This window comes from Lepidochelys olivacea (genome assembly GCF_965140295.1).
Source record: "Lepidochelys olivacea isolate rLepOli2 genome assembly, chromosome: 3".
In the NCBI taxonomy this organism is placed as follows: Eukaryota; Metazoa; Chordata; order Testudines; family Cheloniidae; genus Lepidochelys; species Lepidochelys olivacea.
In genome coordinates this window covers 78,189,999-78,208,265 of record NC_140413.1, presented here as the reverse complement: position 1 = coordinate 78,208,265, position 18,267 = coordinate 78,189,999, and the positions used below count along the sequence as shown (strand labels likewise).

General features: G+C 42.9%; 1 protein-coding gene across 4 annotated transcripts in view; it reads right to left on the bottom strand.

Annotated features, from left to right (window-relative positions):
- The window catches only part of GRIK2 (glutamate ionotropic receptor kainate type subunit 2), a 626,152-nt gene that overhangs the window by 270,531 nt on the left and 337,354 nt on the right, over positions 1 to 18,267 (bottom strand). For all 4 annotated transcript variants that reach the window (XM_084624592.1, XM_084624595.1, XM_084624593.1 and 1 more), the window contains one exon: positions 17,579 to 17,692. In XM_084624592.1, coding sequence (XP_084480718.1) covers positions 17,579 to 17,692 — 114 coding nt within the window. The remainder of the gene's footprint in view (positions 1 to 17,578; positions 17,693 to 18,267) is intronic.

The window sequence follows — 18,267 nt, the reverse complement described above, 5'->3', positions numbered from 1 at the left end:
GCGAGGAGTGTGGCAGGGGTGCCCCCTCTCGGGCCAGTTGTATGCTCTGGCGATCGAGCCTTTCCTCTGTCTCCTCCGCAGGAGGATGACAGGGTTGGTGCTGCGGGAGCCGGAGCTGCGGCTGGTCCTGTCGGCGTACGCCGATGACGTACTTCTCGTGGTCCAGGACCCGGGCGACTTGGCGCGAGTGGAGGCATGCCAAGCCATCTATTCGGCAGCCTCCTCCGCCCGAGTCAACTGGGTCAAGAGCTCTGGCTTGGCGGTGGGGGACTGGCGGCAGGTGAGCTCCCTCCCACCCGCACTTCAGACCATCCGGTGGAGTGCGGGTCCACTGCTCTATCTCGGCGTTTACCTTTCCGCCACGCATCCTTCCCCGCCGGAGAACTGGCAAAATTTAGAGGGCGGGGTGATAGAGCGGATCCGGAGATGGACGAGGCTTCTTCGATGTCTCTCCCTCCGAGGGAGAGCACTGGTGCTTAACCAACTAGTCCTGTCCACGCTCTGGTACCGGCTCAACACCCTGGCCCCGGCCCCGGGTTTCCTGACCCATCTCCGGAGATTGATTCTAGAGTTCTTTTGGTCAGGAATGCACTGGGCCCCTGTTGGAGTTCTTCATCTACCCCTGAAGGAAGGAGGGCAGGGCCTGAAGTGTCTGTACACTCAGGTCCGCGTCTTCCGCCTCCAGGCCCTGCAGAGGCTCTTTTATAGTGCAAGTAGTTCGGCGTGGAGCATACTGGCGCACGCCTTCCTGCGCCGTTTCCAAGGGTTTCGATATGACCGGCAGCTCTTTTATCTTTCTCCGAGGGGTTTTCCGCGAGACCTCTCCGGGCTGCCGGTCTTCTACCAGGACCTCCTCCGGACCTGGAAATTGTTTCTAACAACCAGGTCCGTGGCGGCCACCGTGGGGGCAGATCTCCTCACGGAGCCCCTGCTACACAACCCCCAGCTCCGTGTGCAGGTGGCGGAGTCCCGCTCGGTGCGCCAGAGGTTGGTCCTGGCGGAAGTTACGAGGGTCGGAGACCTCCTGGACTACGACCGGAGAGACTGGCTGGATCCCCTGATGCTCGCTCGACGCATGGGGCTCTCCAGCCTCCGTACCCCCCGGCGCGTACTTCAGGAGGTGAAGGCCGCCTTGACCCCCGCTGCTCGGGCTTATGTTAGCCGAGCCTTGTGCGAGGGCACACCCCGCCCATCCCTTACCCCAGGCCCGCCGGACCTTTCCATCGGGCCCCCACCCCATAGATCCCAACACACCCCTCACCCTTTCACTGCAAGCCGGCTGCACGAACTGCAGCCGGTTAGCTTTCAAATTGCTTCACGGAAATATTTATATACACTTACGCTTCACACCCTTCACGCCCACACCCTGGTGTCCCGCCCCGATACAAAGTGGCGGGATCTCCTGCCACCTTTGGAGGGTGAGCAACCTCGGTGGGCCAGCCTGTATTCCACCCTGGTCCCAAGGCCCGTCGGGGACATCAGTTGGCGGCTCCTTCACGGAGCTGTGAGCACGGGCGTGTTTTTGACACGGTTTACCCCCATTCCGGACACTTGTCCTTTTTGTAATGTGAGGGAAACCCTGGTGCACGTGTATTTAGAGTGCGCCAGATTGCAGCCCCTTTTCCGGCTCCTCACAAATATTTTATTACGCTTCTGGCTTCATTTTTCCCCCCACCTTTTTATCTATACACTTCCCATTCGTGGCCCCACAAAGTCGCGGGATCTTCTGGTCAACCTCCTCCTAGCTTTGGCTAAAACAGCCATTTACAAAACCAGAGAGAGGAGGTTGGCCCATGAAACGTCCTGCGATTGTGGGGCCGTTTTCCGATCCTCAGTACACTCACGTATCCGAGCGGAGTTCCTCTGGGCGGCGTCCACCGACTCCCTTGAAGCCTTCGAGGAGCGGTGGGCGCTGTCTGGGGTTCTCTGCTCGGTGACCCCGTCCGGTTCCCTCCGTCTGACCCTTTGATTGAGGGGAAGAGCGAGAGACGCCAGCCCCAGCCATTGCCGCTGTGGATACCATCATTCCTGTCATCTAGGAGGGGTCCTATAATACATGGGTGTCTACCCCCCCCTCCCTAAACCGCCCACCCCGCAGCCGTGCCCATCTTACCGGGCACTCTCAGGAGAGGGAGGATCGGTGACACTGGGCGCGGCACTGGGTAACTCGAGGGGGTGGAAGACCACGAGTGTCGAGGAAGCCCCCCCGCTCTAGGCCACCAGGTAACTCAGGAGGGTGGAAGACCACGAGTGTCGAGGAAGCCCCCCCGCTCTGGGCCCAGGCTAGCCTGAACACTTCTCCCTCCTGAAAGCTGCTGTGTTATACCTTCTGATTGCGTTGTTTTGTTGCATAGTTGTTTTGTTTCCTTTGGTAATTCTGTAAGCGTTACCAATAAACTTTCTTTTTGTTTTAAAAAAAAAAAAACCTTCCCTGTTACCTTACCCAGGGAAAAGGGACCTACTTAGCCTGCGGCGAATATCTTCTATTTCTATCTTCCATCTGGCCCGACCCTGTCACAATATCATCGAGAAAAAAAAATCCCAATCTATATTTTAAAATTGCCAGTGATGAAGAATCTACCACAAGCATTGGTAAACTGCCTTTTTTTCCTAATTGGTATCACTAAAATAAATTCTCACTGATGCAACAAAGAAGATTGTAATGTATTATGATTATTCTAGACATCAGATTACAACTGTGGTTTTACAAACTAATTTTAATTTTTCAACCTACAGTTAACTGGGTGATATGGGACCATGTATGAACTGCAGATTTCCAAAATCTGACAGTGAAATTTAAATTCAAGTGAAAGGGTGTTTATATTTGTTTTCTTTTCTCTCTCTCTTTCTCCTTTCTTTTACAAACAGATTTTGATAAAAATGTTTATTTAAATGTATTTCTTTTTATCATATTTAAACTAGAAAGTGAATGTCATTAGGAATGACAGCAATGATTTACACAAAGTGGCAATTATTACCTGCCACAAGACAAAACACAGGCTTCAAGTTTTGTGTGTGTATATATATTTTTTTTTTTTCTAAAGCTTTGCTAACACAAAAAAAGTGACAAATGTATCTTTCTGGATTCAAAGTGGCTTTTTTTATTTTAAGGCTTAAGAAAAATGGAATAATAAAATATTATTGCTGATCCCTTAGATCTGCATGCTGGGGAATCATAGAATATCAGGGTTGGAAGGGACCTCAGGAGATCATCTAGTTCAACCCCCTGCTCAAAGCAGGACCAATCCCCAACTAAATCATCCCAGCCAGGGCTTTGTCAAGCCTGACCTTAAAAACTTCAAAGGAAGGAGATTCCACCACCTCCCTAGGTAACGCATTCCAGTGCTTCACCACCCTCCTAGTGAAAAAGTTTTTCCTAATATCCAACCTAAATCTTCCCCACTGCAACTTGAGACCATTACTCCTTGTTCTGTCATCAGCTACCACTGAGAACAGTCTAGATCCATCCTCTTTGGAACCCTCTTTCAGGTAGTTGAAAGCAGCTATCAAATCCTGCCTCATTCTTCTCTTCTGCAGACTAACCAATCCCAGTTCCCTCAGCCTCTCCTCATAACTCATGTGTTCCAGTCCCCTAATCATTTTTGTTGCCCTCCGCTGGACGTTTTCCAATTTTTCCACATCCTTCTTGTAGTGTGGGGCCCAAAACTGGACAAAGTTCTCCAGATGAGGCCTCACCAATGTCCAATAGAGGGAAACGATTACGTCCCTTGATCTGCTGGAGGAAGGCATATGTGTTTAGGTCTGGGGAGATTAAAAATCAGTCACTAATAATCCTCTCCTCTACATCAGACAATGCAACTCCACACACTGATATAATCTATTTTAGAAGAGATATGTGGAACGCTGAACTCAGGTTTTAAAAACTATCTATTCACTAGCAGCATGAATAAGTAATAACAATGTGTGTAGTGAACTTTACACTTTTTGTTCTTTGCTCAATGTTTGGCAGATTTCAAATTCCTTTAACGAAATCACTATTTGAAATTATTCTAAGATTTTTTTTGTATTTATCTGTTGACTCTATAGATTTCTCATGAACGCTTTCCTCTGGTGACATATTTTCCTACGAACTGAGGTTGCATTCTTTTTTCTCTTGCTAGTTGGAGAGAGTCTGTATTGTGTTTTGTTTCCACTTAAAAAAAAATACAATAAAAAAGTCCTGTTACTGAGAAGAAGAATATTTTCCTGATGACTTGCCATTGTTAGACCTGGGAATTGTAATCTTTAGTTCTGCTCACTATGACTACTGGAGTTAAAATGCTGCCATATCTAATTAACATTTACGTCATAGGTAAGGGGTACACAAAGGGCTTTCACAGTTGGCAGTCACAATGCAAAAGGGAGAGATGAAGTACTTCAGTAGTTACAACCAATCAAAGAAATGTAATGTCCTATTCTGACCTCTCGTAGCCATTTGGGCAAGAGTATATTTGGTACAGGTGCCATGGCCAGGGACAAATGATTTCTCTACACGTTCAATATAGCATTGTCATTGACACAAGCCCATAGTGGATGTCTTTGTCTGGCACCTTTAAGGTACAGTTCAAAAGTCTGCCTCATGTGACCTTTCCGGTTCCAAAGTGTGTAACCACCATTATACTTCTGTGCATTATTTCTTAAAGCACTGAAAACAGAGTTCAGCTTTCCAGCACTGTCATCCTCACCTAAGCGCTTAAATAAAATATTTTGCCCCCAACAACAAACTTTTAACTTTAGCCAGATTGTAAATTAATTGGACTGCATCCCAGACAAGCTTGCTAAATTGCAGTTCCACCAAAGCAGAATGTTTTTTAGTGGAATCCTATTTTTACCAAAACTAATTCATTCAAACTACAGACTGCAAAATCATTAAATTGTTACACACTGCATAGACTTAACCTACTGTCAGCTGAACTGAATCATACACCTTGTGTGATAATCAAAGAACATCAAAGTCTTTATTAGTTCTCATTATAATGAGAAGCAAAATGTTCTGCTCTTCTGATGCATCTTTAGAAAATCTGCAATACTGTGGAAAAAACACAGAATAGGATTGTGTTTCTCATTCAACAGGCAGTATCAGCATTTTTCTAGAGGCACTTATTTCTGTGGTCTTCACAAACAGCAATCATAGAAATGTTGGGTTGGAAGAGATGTCAAGAGTCATCACTCCAGTCCCCCATTCTGAGACAGGACCATCCCTGACAGGTGTGTCCAACCTGTTTTAAAAACCCTCCAACGATGAGATTCCACTATCTTTCCTAGAAGCCTATTCCAGTGGTTAACTATCTTTAGAGTTAGAAAGTTTCTCCTAGAATCTAACCCAAATCTCCCTTGCTACAGATTAAGCTCATTATTTCTTGTCCTACCTTCAGTGGACATGGAGAACAAATGATCACTGTCCTCTTTTTAACAGTCCTTAACAAATTTGATGATTGTTATTAAGTTTCCCCTCAGTCTTATTTTATCAAGACTAAGCATGCCCAAGTTTTTAACCTCTCCTCATAGGTCCGGTTTTCTCAACCTTTTACCTTTTGTGTTGCCCTTTTCTAGACTCTCTCCAATTTGTCCATATCTTAACTAACATGTGGTGCCCAGAATTGGACACAGTACTCAGGTAGAATGGGACAATTACTTCCCATGTCTTACATAATAAATTCCTGTTAATACCCCCAAGAATGATACTAGCCTTTTCCCCAACTGAATCACACTGTTGACTCATTCTATTTGTGGTCCATTATAATCTTGATAGCAGGGGTTTTCAACCTTTTTTTCATGAGTGGACCCCTAAAAAATTTCAAATGGAGGTGCAGCCCCCTTTGGAAATCTTAGACATAGTGTGTGGACCCACAGGGGTCATAGAATCATAGAATCATAGAATCATAGAATATCAGGGTTGGAAGGGACCCCAGAAGGTCATCTAGTCCAACCCCCTGCTCAAAGCAGGACCAATTCCCAGTTAAATCATCCCAGCCAGGGCTTTGTCAAGCCTGACCTTAAAAACCTCTAAGGAAGGAGATTCTACCACCTCCCTAGGTAACGCATTCCAGTGTTTCACCACCCTCTTAGTGAAAAAGTTTTTCCTAATATCCAATCTAAACCTCCCCCACTGCAACTTGAGACCATTACTCCTCGTTCTGTCATCTGCTACCATTGAGAACAGTCTAGAGCCATCCTCTTTGGAACCCCCTTTCAGGTAGTTGAAAGCAGCTATCAAATCCCCCCTCATTCTTCTCTTCTGCAGGCTAAACAATCCCAGCTCCCTCAGCCTCTCCTCATAACTCATGTGTTCCAGTCCCCTAATCATTTTTGTTGCCCTTCGCTGGACTCTCTCCAATTTATCCACATCCTTCTTGAAGTGTGGGGCCCAAAACTGGACACAGTACTCCAGATGAGGCCTCACCAATGTCGAATAGAGGGGAACGATCACGTCCCTCGATCTGCTCGCTATGCCCCTACTTATACATCCCAAAATGCCATTGGCCTTCTTGGCAACAAGGGCACACTGCTGACTCATATCCAGCTTCTCGTCCACTGTCACCCCTAGGTCCTTTTCTGCAGAACTGCTGCCTAGCCATTCGGTCCCTAGTCTGTAGCTGTGCATTGGGTTCTTCCGTCCTAAGTGCAGGACCCTGCACTTATCCTTATTGAACCTCATCAGATTCCTTTTGGCCCAATCTTCCAATTGGTCTAGGTCCTTCTGTATCCTATCCCTCCCCTCCAGCGTACCTACCACTCCTCCCAGTTTAGTATCATCCGCAAATTTGCTGAGAGTGCAATCCACACCATCCTCCAGATCATTTATGAAGATATTGAATAAAACTGGCCCCAGGACCGACCCTTGGGGCACTCCACTTGATACCGGCTGCCAACTAGACATGGAGCCATTGATCACTACCCGTTGAGCCCGACAATTTAGCCAGCTTTCTACCCACCTTATAGTGCATTCATCCAGCCCATACTTCCTTAACTTGCTGACAAGAATACTATGGGAGACCGTGTCAAAAGCTTTGCTAAAGTCAAGAAACAATACATCCACTGCTTTCCCTTCATCCACAGAACCAGTAATCTCATCATAAAAGGCGATTAGATTAGTCAGGCATGACCTTCCCTTGGTGAATCCATGCTGGCTGTTCCTGATCACTTTCCTCTCATGCAAGTGCTTCAGGATTGATTCTTTGAGGACCTGCTCCATGATTTTTCCAGGGACTGAGGTGAGGCTGACTGGCCTGTAGTTCCCAGGATCTTCCTTCTTCCCTTTTTTAAAGATTGGCACTACATTAGCCTTTTTCCAGTCATCCGGGACTTCCCCGGTTCGCCACGAGTTTTCAAAGATAATGGCCAGTGGCTCTGCAATCACAGCCGCCAATTCCTTCAGCACTCTCGGATGCAACTCGTCCGGCCCCATGGACTTGTGCACGTCCAGCTTTTCTAAATAGTCCCTAACCGCCTCTATCTCCACAGAGGGCTGGCCATCTCTTCCGCATTTTGTGATGCCCAGCGCAGCAGTCTGGGAGCTGACCTTGTTAGTGAAAACAGAGGCAAAAAAAGCATTGAGTACATTAGCTTTTTCCACATCCTCTGTCACTAGGTTGCCTCCCTCATTCAGTAAGGGGCCCACACATTCCTTGGCTTTCTTCTTGTTGCCAACATACCTGAAGAAACCCTTCTTGTTACTCTTGACATCTCTGGCTAGCTGCAGCTCCAGGTGTGATTTGGCCCTCCTGATAACATTCCTACATGCCCGAGCAATATTTTTATACTCTTCCCTGGTCATATGTCCAACCTTCCACTTCTTGTAAGCTTCTTTTTTATGTTTAAGATCCGCTAGGATTTCACCATTAAGCCAAGTTGGTCGCCTGCCATATTTACTATTCTTTCGACTCATCGGGATGGTTTGTCCCTGTAACCTCAACAGGGATTCCTTGAAATACAGCCAGCTCTCCTGGACTCCTTTCCCCTTCAAGTTAGTCCCCCAGGGGATCCTGGCCATCCGTTCCCTGAGGGAGTCGAAGTCTGCTTTCCTGAAGTCCAGGGTCCGTATCCTGCTGCTTACCTTTGTTCCCTGCGTCAGGATCCTGAACTCAACCAACTCATGGTCACTGCCTCCCAGATTCCCATCCACTTTTGCTTCCCCCACTAATTCTACCCGGTTTGTGAGCAGCAGGTCAAGAAAAGCACCCCCCCAGTTGGCTCCTCTAGCACTTGCGCCAGGAAATTGTCCCCTACGCTTTCCAAAAACTTCCTGGATTGTCTATGCACCGCTGTATTGCTCTCCCAGCAGATATCAGGAAAATTAAAGTCACCCATGAGAATCAGGGCATGCGATCTAGTAGCTTCCGTGAGCTGCCGGAAGAAAGCCTCATCCACCTCATCCCCCTGGTCCGGTGGTCTATAGCAGACTCCCACCACTACATCACTCTTGTTGCACACACTTCTAAACTTAATCCAGAGACACTCAGGTTTTTCTGCAGTTTCGTACCGGAGCTCTGAGCAGTCATACTGCTCCCTTACATACAGTGCTACTCCCCCACCTTTTCTGCCCTGCCTGTCCTTCCTGAACAGTTTATAACCATCCATGACAGTACTCCAGTCATATGAGTTATCCCACCAAGTCTCTGTTATTCCGATCACGTCATAGTTCCTTGACATCACCAGGACCTCCAGTTCTCCCTGCTTGTTTCCAAGGCTTTGTGCATTTGTATATAAGCACTTGAGATAACCTGTTGATCGCCCCTCATTGCCAGTATGAGGCAGGAGCCCTCCCCTCACAGACATTCCTGCCTGTGCTTCCTCCCGGTATCCCGCTTTCCTACTTACCTCAGGGCTTTGGTCTCCTTCCCCCGGTGAACCTAGTTTAAAGCCCTCCTCACTAGGTTAGCCAGCCTGCTGGCAAAGATGCTCTTTCCTCTCTTCGTAAGATGGAGCCCGTCTCTACCCAGCACTCCTCCTTCATGGAACACCATCCCATGGTCAAAGAAACCAAAGCCTTCTCTCCGACACCATCTGCGTAGCCATTCGTTGACTTCCACGATTCGACGCTCCCTACCTAGGCCTTTTCCTTCCACGGGGAGGATGGACGAGAACACCACTTGCACCTCCAACTCCTTTATTCTTCTTCCTAGAGCCACATAGATCCATGGGTCCATGGATCACAAGTTAAAAACCACTGCTCTATAGCCTTTTCAGCAGTACTACTGCCTAACCAGATACTCCCAATTTTGTAGTTGTGTGTTTCATTTTTATTTCTTAAGTCTACTACAGGGGTTGGTAACCTTTGGCATGTGGCCCATCAAGGTAATCCAGTGGTGGGCCAGGAGACATTTTGTTTACATTGACCATCTGCAGGCACAGCCCCTGCAGCTCCCACTGGCCACGATTCGCTGTTCCCAGCCAATGGGGGCTGCGGGAAGCAGTGCGAGGGACGAGCTGGCCGCCACTTCCCACAGCTCCCATTAGCCGGGAACAGCGAATCGTGCCTGCAGATGGTCAATGTAAACAAAATGTCTTGCGGCCTGCCAGTGGATTACTTTGATGGGCCGCGTCTGAAGGTTGCAGACCCCTTACTACTTTGCACTTGTCTTCACTGAATGTCATCTTGTTGATTTCAGACCAATTCTCCAATTTGACAACATTATTTTGAATTCTAATCCAAAGTGTCCTGCTTGGTGTCATCTGCAAATTTTATAGGCATACACACCAAGTTATTAATTAAAATACTGAATAGTACCAGATCCAGGACAGAACCCTTCCAGACTCCACATGATATGTCATAACGAACTGATCCCCACAACATTCCTGTGAGGAGGAAAGTATTATCTCTATTTCAGATACAGGGGACTGAGGCACCAATGAGATCATGGATAACTGGTCCAATATCCTTTAGTATGTGTGTTACCGACCTGGAAATCAGAGCAAACACTTCTGATTCACTATCCAGAGCCTTAACTGCATGGACATCCTTTCTCCCAAAGCTCATGTGATCCTTCAGCTCAGCAAGTGATTTTCATTAGAAAGTATATATTGGAGAAAAATAACTATTTTATTTTGTTGCACTGACTCCAAACTACTGTAGTCTGTAGTAATGCCAGTGCATTCCTTCATACACTCAGGTTCCTTTCAACCCTTGTGTATATCTTTAAGAGTAACATAGAACATATACAATATAGATTAAATTCGTGTCTGTCCAGTGGGTCAGCACAGGCTCTGTGCATCATGTAAGTTACACTTAAACCCTCTTCTGAAGGCTTACATGGTACACAGCCATTGTGCTGGGTCTCAGCACAAGGGAGATTTTCAACACAAGTTCTTCATATTTTGAGCACCATAATGTATGGAGTAATTGTCAAGACTACAATTTGTCTGCTAGGAAGAAAAAGGGGATCCAGACCTTTCCTGACAGACACCACCATCTTAAATTAGAATAAATTACCGGTAGTCTTTTGAGGAAGTGCAAGCAATTTTCTAGAGTTAAAACACCCAGCAGATATCAATTACTTGATTAATCAATTTCTCAAAATAGGTTGCTTGACCACACAACTAAATGATCAGCAAATGAACTGTGAAGGCTAGATAAAAAATTCTTTCCTCGGTGTGCAGCACAACTGTCATGGAATGAAAGAGGAAAAAGCAGACATTAAATATAAGACTGCAGTTCCTTGCACATGAAAAAAAAATATCCTTTTTCTCACAAATGTGGAAGAAATTCTTGTAAAACTAGGTTTTACATATAAGAACATAAGAATGGCCATACTGGGTCAGACCAAAGGTCCATCCAGCCCAATATACTGTCTGCCAACAGTGGCCAATGCCAGGTGCCCCAGAGGGAGTGAACCTAACACGTAATGATCCATTGATCTCTCTCCTGCCATCCATCTCCACCCTCTGAGAAACAGAGACTAGGAACACCATTCCTTACCCATCCTGGCTAACAGCCATTAATGGACTTAATCTCCATGAATATATCCAGTTCTCTTTTAAACCCTGTTATAGTCCTAGCCTTCACAACCTCCTCAGGCAAGGAGTTCCACACATTGACTGTGCACTGTGTGAAGAAGAACTTCCTTTTATTTGTTTTAAACCTGCTGCCTATTAATTTCATTTGGTGGCCCCTAGTTCTTATATTATGAGAACAAGTAAATAACATTTCCTTATTCACTTTCTCCACACCACTCATGATTTTAGATACCTCTATCATATCCCCCCTTAGTCTCCTCTTTTCCGAGCTGAAAAGTCCTAGTCTATTTAATCTCTCCTCATATGGGACCCGTTCCAAACCCCTAATCATTTAGTTACCCTTCTCTGAACCTTTTCTAATGCCAGTATATCTTTTTTGAGATGAGGAGACCACATCTGTATGCAGTATTCAAGATGTGGGCATACCTTGGATTTATATAAGGGCAATAAGATATTCTCTGTCTTATTCTCTATCCCTTTTTTAATGATTCCTAACATCCTGTTTGCATCCCTAATGTAATTCCGTATAGAATATTGCATGGATACATATAATGCATATATGCACAGGTTGGGAGCTATGGTGTAAAACTAAAGAAAATATTAGGTGTTTAAAATTCAAATCAAAATAAAAAAAATGTTGAAAACACTCAAATTTGTAAAAATGATGGTTTCTTCTTGAAAAATGGACATTTGCCTGACAATAGGTCTGTGTTCATTCTAAAATTGTCCTATTTTAAGCAAAAAAACTGATCTTTAATTGCTTTTTTTTGTTTTAGATATTAACATTGAAGAAATATGTTAAAATTCAAATGTTGCTTTTTTTAAAAAATGTGAAAAATAGAAAAGTAGCTAAATAAAGTATTTTATTCTTGCTAAAGACTGACTTGCACACTCCTATAACACGTAGAATGAAACGCAATAGTTTCTATCACATCAGCCAACTATACCTGCCCATTATATTCAGTTTCTGGAAAAACACATCTCAGCCGAAAGTGAGGACAACCATTTGGGACAATTACTCAAAATATAGGGGGCATTTCAAATACACAAGTGATGTCATACTTTGACACTCATCACAGATAAATAAATGTCATTATGGAGCTATCACCATCATAAAGGTTGAACCAAACATTAGATAGCTTTCACATCAGAGGCCTAATTATAAAGCATCACAAACATATAAGACATGTATGTACAAAGCCACATAACTCCAGAATTCCCTCAGTCCATGGACAAATTATGCAAACAAAGGCATTTAATATGTTTAAGGTGACCTCAGCAACAGACTGTGAAGTTCTCAGAGGATTTATCAGAACTAGAGCTGGCCAGAAACTGGAATTTCCATTCAGTGGGAAATTCCAAAACAAAAAACAAACAAAAACAAACAAAAACTACACAGCACACACTACAAACATTCCAGAATGGATCAAACCCCAAAATTTCAATATTTCCACAGAACAAGAATTCTGACATTTAGTTTTGACCTTTTTTGAAAAGTTTCCAAGGCTCTCCAAGCTTCTTGGAGCTCAGGCAGTCAATCAGGTAAGAAGGTGAGCAGCCCAGGAGCATGGAAGTCCTGGCTCTGGAGTAGTCTACACTGCAGCTGTGAGAATGCCTCCCAACCCGAGGTAGCCAGACTCATGCTAGCAGGGCTTGAGATAGCATGCTAAAAATAGAAGTGTGAACATTGCAGCTCCAGCGAAGACTCAGGCTAGCCACCCAAACTCAGACCCATAGGGTATGTCTACTCTGCAATGTAAGCTCAGGGTTCGAACTCAAGCTCAGGTCTAACCCCGCTTTTGTCTACAAACAAATTGTGCTAACCCAGAGTCTCAGGACCTCACATGGGGTGGAGTGTTTGAACCTGAGTCAAGCTGGGACCCATCTTAGGTGTAGCCCTCCTTGACTTGTGCTCTGGAGTCGGCCAAAAGTATCCCACAATCCCATGGGCTGACTTTCTATGTCCTTTGGACAATCAAGTTTGGTGGACAATCAAGTTTTCCCACACTGCACCATGAACAGGGCTAGTGTGGCTACATTTTGGGAGGTGCTAGGAAGTTTGGGATATGAGAGGGCCCTCAAAATGAAGTGTAGACCTTGGAGCCCCAAGTTGGGACCTAGCGTTCAACAATTCTAATCTGGGGTTGCAAATGAGTACAGATGCTCAAGCCTAGGTTAACAAACTCAGAGTCTGCTAACTCAAGTTCTACTAACCCTGGGCTTACACTGGACAGTGGGTTATCTCTACCCTGCAATGTCCACACTGCTATTCTTAGCGTGATAGCTCGAGCTATGAGTTTCTCTACATGGGCTTGGAGACTTACTCCCACCTGCAGTGCTGATATACCTGAAGGTCCCTGGTAGCCTTTGCTTCCTATGGCCTGTGCTATGCAGTGGCCACTTCTTGCCTTAGAATCTATGAAATGCCAGTTTGTTTATTTTTTCTCTGGGCATATATAGCCATTTACAAAAGATAAGGTAGGAAGCAGGTCATAGTCACAATCTTTAAACTACCTGCAACCACCTTTACTATATAAAAGAAAAACAGAGCACTGTTTCGAATTTTAGAAAGCAGTGAAACAAGCAGAAATAAGGTTCTTAAAAATAACAGCTCTTGGGAAGCAGGCCAGACAGCAAAGGAAAATAACCAAGGTATCATCCATACACATAATACATACACAGTGCAGTAATGGGGCTGATTTAAATGAGATATTAGCCCTGCTGCAAAATCCATGCTGTCAGGGTAATTGAGCCAAGTAGTCTTTTCTGACAATATTTTAAAATGCGAGAAAGGAAACAAAAGTGTAGAAATAAAGCGAAAATGATGGTTTTCCATGCTATATCTTTGCATTTCTATAGTTGCACTGGAGATTCTCTCTCTCAGATTCCCTGCCTATCGATGTAGTATCTAGCAAAGTGGCTGGCATATACCATGTGTTACAGATGGATCAGCAATGGCATACATCTGGCATGCCAGCTGTGTAGTTTTCCACACTATCTTTGTTTTCCCTAGTTTTCAGCCAGCACTGATACCACGCTGCCCTTCAGAGGCTGTATTCTTATAGTGACAGACAATAACTATTTAATGACAATAGACATTGACATTCAAAATGTTAAAGCTTTGCAAAACACTAAAACACAAAATGTCAACATCACATGTCAAAATAGATGAAGTAAATATCCCTCAACCAAACCATAATCATTATAAAAGCAGCATTTTTCTTACTTTGCCTACCTGTAAATTTAAATTATCAATGGAAATCTTTTTTTGTCAGTTTGTGTGTGTACGGTGAAGTTGACATTTACCAACTTTTACTGATAAAAATATAATCTTTCCAAGCCTACTTATATATCAAAAGGCGCAGAAGAGGCTTTTGGACCTTCAATTATTTTGAGCACCTCCCTCCCCGTTTCTTTTGTTTTCAGTTAACAAGAATTATTACAGTTACCCAAGCCTTCAGCAAACAGTAATTAAGGTGTAAAAAGGGAATTACTGCACTACAAATGAGCAGCTAATAACACCCATTTGAATATCCTCCAATTTCTTTTCTTAATTATGCATTCCATCTGGAAGTGTGGGATGAAGACAGATGTTTACACAACCAGCAACCAAAAATTACCCTGAAGAAAATGTAGCTCTTGTCTACACCGGGAATTTGCCCCAGTTACAAAAACTTATGTGGCCATTCTAATGCACACCTCTGGCACATACAGGCAAAGCCACTAGTTGCACTGATGGATTTTACCTTTTTGCAAAGCCAGCATTCTGACTAAAATAATTGCCATTCTACTAAATTAATATGACATATATGCTAAATTGATTAAAATCTTGCTAACCCATAGATCTCAAAATATAATTGTTAATGGAGAATCGCCAGTTAGAGGAGATGTTTCTAGTGGGGTCCTGCAGGGTTTGGTTCATGGATCAATATTGTTATCACTGATATGGAAGAAAATATAAAATCATTACTGAGGAATTTGGCAGATGATTCAAAGATTGGTTGGGTAGGAAATAACGAGGAGGCCAGGTCACTGATACAGAGCAATCTGGATTGCTTGGTAAAATGGATGCACTCAAACAACAGGACTTTTAACATAAGATGTATACACGAACATACATCTAAGAATAAAGAATGTTGGCCATACTAATTGGACTGGGTATTATATTTTCTGGAGAACAGCAACTTTGGAAAGGATTTTGGAAACATTACTGATACCAATTGAACATGAGCTCCTAGTGTGACATAGTGGCAAAAACATCTAAGATGATACCTGGATGTAAACAAAGTATTGGGGGTGGGCAGGGAGGAGAGCATTATTACCTTAGTATATGGCATTAGTGAGACCATTACCGGAATGCAGCATTCATTTCTGGAGTGCACATTTTTTAAAAAGGATGTTGAAAACTTGAAGAGGGCTTAGGGAAGAAGTGAAAGAATGATTCTGTAAAACACATCTTACAATGAGAGACTAAAGAGTTCAGTCTTAAGCTTATGGAGAAGAAACATAAGAGATGATGTGATCATGGTCTGTAATTACCTATACAGGAGGATGATGATATTGCATGGTTCTTTTAAATATAGCAGCCAAAGTTCTAAAAATATCTAATGGCTGGAAGTTGAAGTTAGTTATATTCAAATTGGAAATAAATTGCATATTTTTAACTGAGGATATTTAACCATTGGAACAGGTTCCCAAGGGATGTTGGTTGAGGCCCCATCGCTTGGAGTCTTTACATCAAGAATCAATATTTTTCTAACACATAGGTTGTAGTTCAAACAGGTTTTTGGGCAAGACGCAAAAATTATTAGGTAAACTACTATGGCCTGTGTTATGCAAAGCGGTCAGACTAGATAAGCACAATGGCCCCTTTTGGCATTATAAATCTATTAACCTATGAAAATCCAGTTTGAAATTTTAAAATAAACCTAAGTTGCCAGCATTGTCTGAATGTCAGTTCAGATACGACACAGAACCATCACCCTTCTGATTGGACAGCAGAATTAGAGGAATAGTGTGCATGCAATGTAGTTGCAGCCGTGGCGGGCCCAAGATATTAGAGAGACAATGTAGGTGAGGTAATAAACAAATATATCTTATTGGACCAACTTCTGTTGGTGAGAGAGACAAGCTTTCAAGCTGCACAAAGCTCTTCTTCTGGTCTGGAAAAGATACTCCCAGTGTCACAGCTAAAAGCCAGGTGGAACAGATTTGTTTAGCATAAGTAGTTAGCACACATTCCAGGTGAAGTGGACCATTAACACCTCTGCAGTCATAAGAAAAAAATGGGATTAGTGGGTTTCAGATTGGTTTAATAAGCCATAAACCCAATGTCTCTGTTCAGTCCATGATGTTTAGTGTCTAGCAGAATTATTAATTTAAGCTCTCAGGCTCCTCTTTTGAAAGTGTTGTACAGGTTGCCTATAAGGATGAGGACGGATAGATCAGATAAGAGTGACGGCTTTGTGAAAAGTGTTCATCCTCAGATAAAATGATGTTTTTGTCTTATATCATCATATATATTATATATTGTTATCTTTTCTGGCAGGATCTTGTAACGTTTTGAGTCGGTATGTGCCGGTCTCTGGGGAGCTTGCTTCTGATGATAAGGTTGGATGGGTTGTTTGAAGCCCAGAAGTGAAAGCAATGAACCCCCACTTCTGGTCTTCAAACAACCCCCAGTCTCTCTCAGGTCATCATCAGAAGCAGGCATATCTCTGCTAACTACTTATGCTAAACAATCTATTCCACTTTGCATTTAGCTGTGATTCTCTGTGAGTACTGAAGAAGAGCTCTGTGAAGCTCAAAAGCTTGTCTTTTTCACCAACCGAAGTTAGTCCAATAAAAGGAATAGTATGTTGCATTCTGATGCCTGTAAATGCAGAATGGTGGGAGTCAAGTAGCATAAACCCTTGGAGAACTTCTTTTGAGTTAAAATTAAAATTACTGTTTTAAAATAACAGTACAGATATTAGTGAATATTAATTTGTATTATCATTGAAAATATACATACAAGAAAGTTAAAATACCTGGCTCACTGGTGTTAATTTAGTAATGAGGATGAAAATAACGTTGAGGAAAATTGTTCATTTAATTTAAGATAATTGCTAAGAATAAAAATCCTTTCATATGATTAAAAAGAAGGCTTACTTAAAATTTTCAAGATAATTCTGATTAAAAAGACGGAAAACACTTGCTACTGTTTGTGACAATAAAACCTTATGGCATTATCGACTGACAAAAAGTAGGGACAGTGTTCTGAATTTGAGTCAGTGGCCTAATCATCTTTCTAGTTGATTTGAATCACTACATTTTTTTTTCTAAATATGACATTAAAAAAGTCTTGATTAATTTGTTTTGTACAATTTTTTTGCCAATAATAAGCAAACCTAAATTATTAAATGAGATAGCACTAAAGTGAGAGTAAATTTACATCAATTTAGACCAGAATAAAAATCCATGACTAAATTAACACTGTAGCTCATTCATTACAAAGTAATTGCTAAATAACTGTAAAATACATGACATATTATTCATTATCGATGTAATTAGTACAACTTTTTCTATCCACTTTTATGTACATCCGTATTTCCAGAAAAGGAATGCAAATATAATTACTTACCAAGATGGTAGTAACAATTAAAGAGCGATTGGATAGGGAATCTGTGATGTTTGCTGGTTTTCCTTTCTGATTCTCTGTCATGTTAAGGCCACTTGCTGGATCCCAAGTTCCAATCTATAAAAACAGCATATGCACTTTATAAATTGTCCATCAATTCTATTAGGCACCTAAGAGAGAATACTGTAAAGGAGAAGTTAAGACTGCTAACGCTTATTATTCACCTCTACTACATTATCTGCTGCCGTTATATTAAAGTCTGCTTGTTTAAAGTATGATTCACTGTACTTCAAATTGTGCCTGGTGAAGTGTGACATTAAGGGCAAAATGATGCAAAGAATTTCTAAAGTCACTCTGAGTGCTTAATTTCCCATTTAAACTTTCATTCTCCTAGATAAACCACCTCTGATGATAACTTGATAGCAGACAGGAATTCATTTGCAGAGCTTACAGTATCCCTTCTGAAAACGGATTTATCCCTTCTTCTCATCATAATTAGCATAAGGGCAAAAAAAGATATTTTGGGGAAAATATTATAGGGAAGATTCCAATTTTATTAAGTGGAATAGTGTGATTGATTTGCTGATAAGATTCTGTACATATATCTTCTGACACTTAGGGCCTTGAAGTCCTTATCCCAGAAACAGTCAATAGGAGTTTTGCCTAAGTAAGGAGTTCAGATTGTGTCTTAT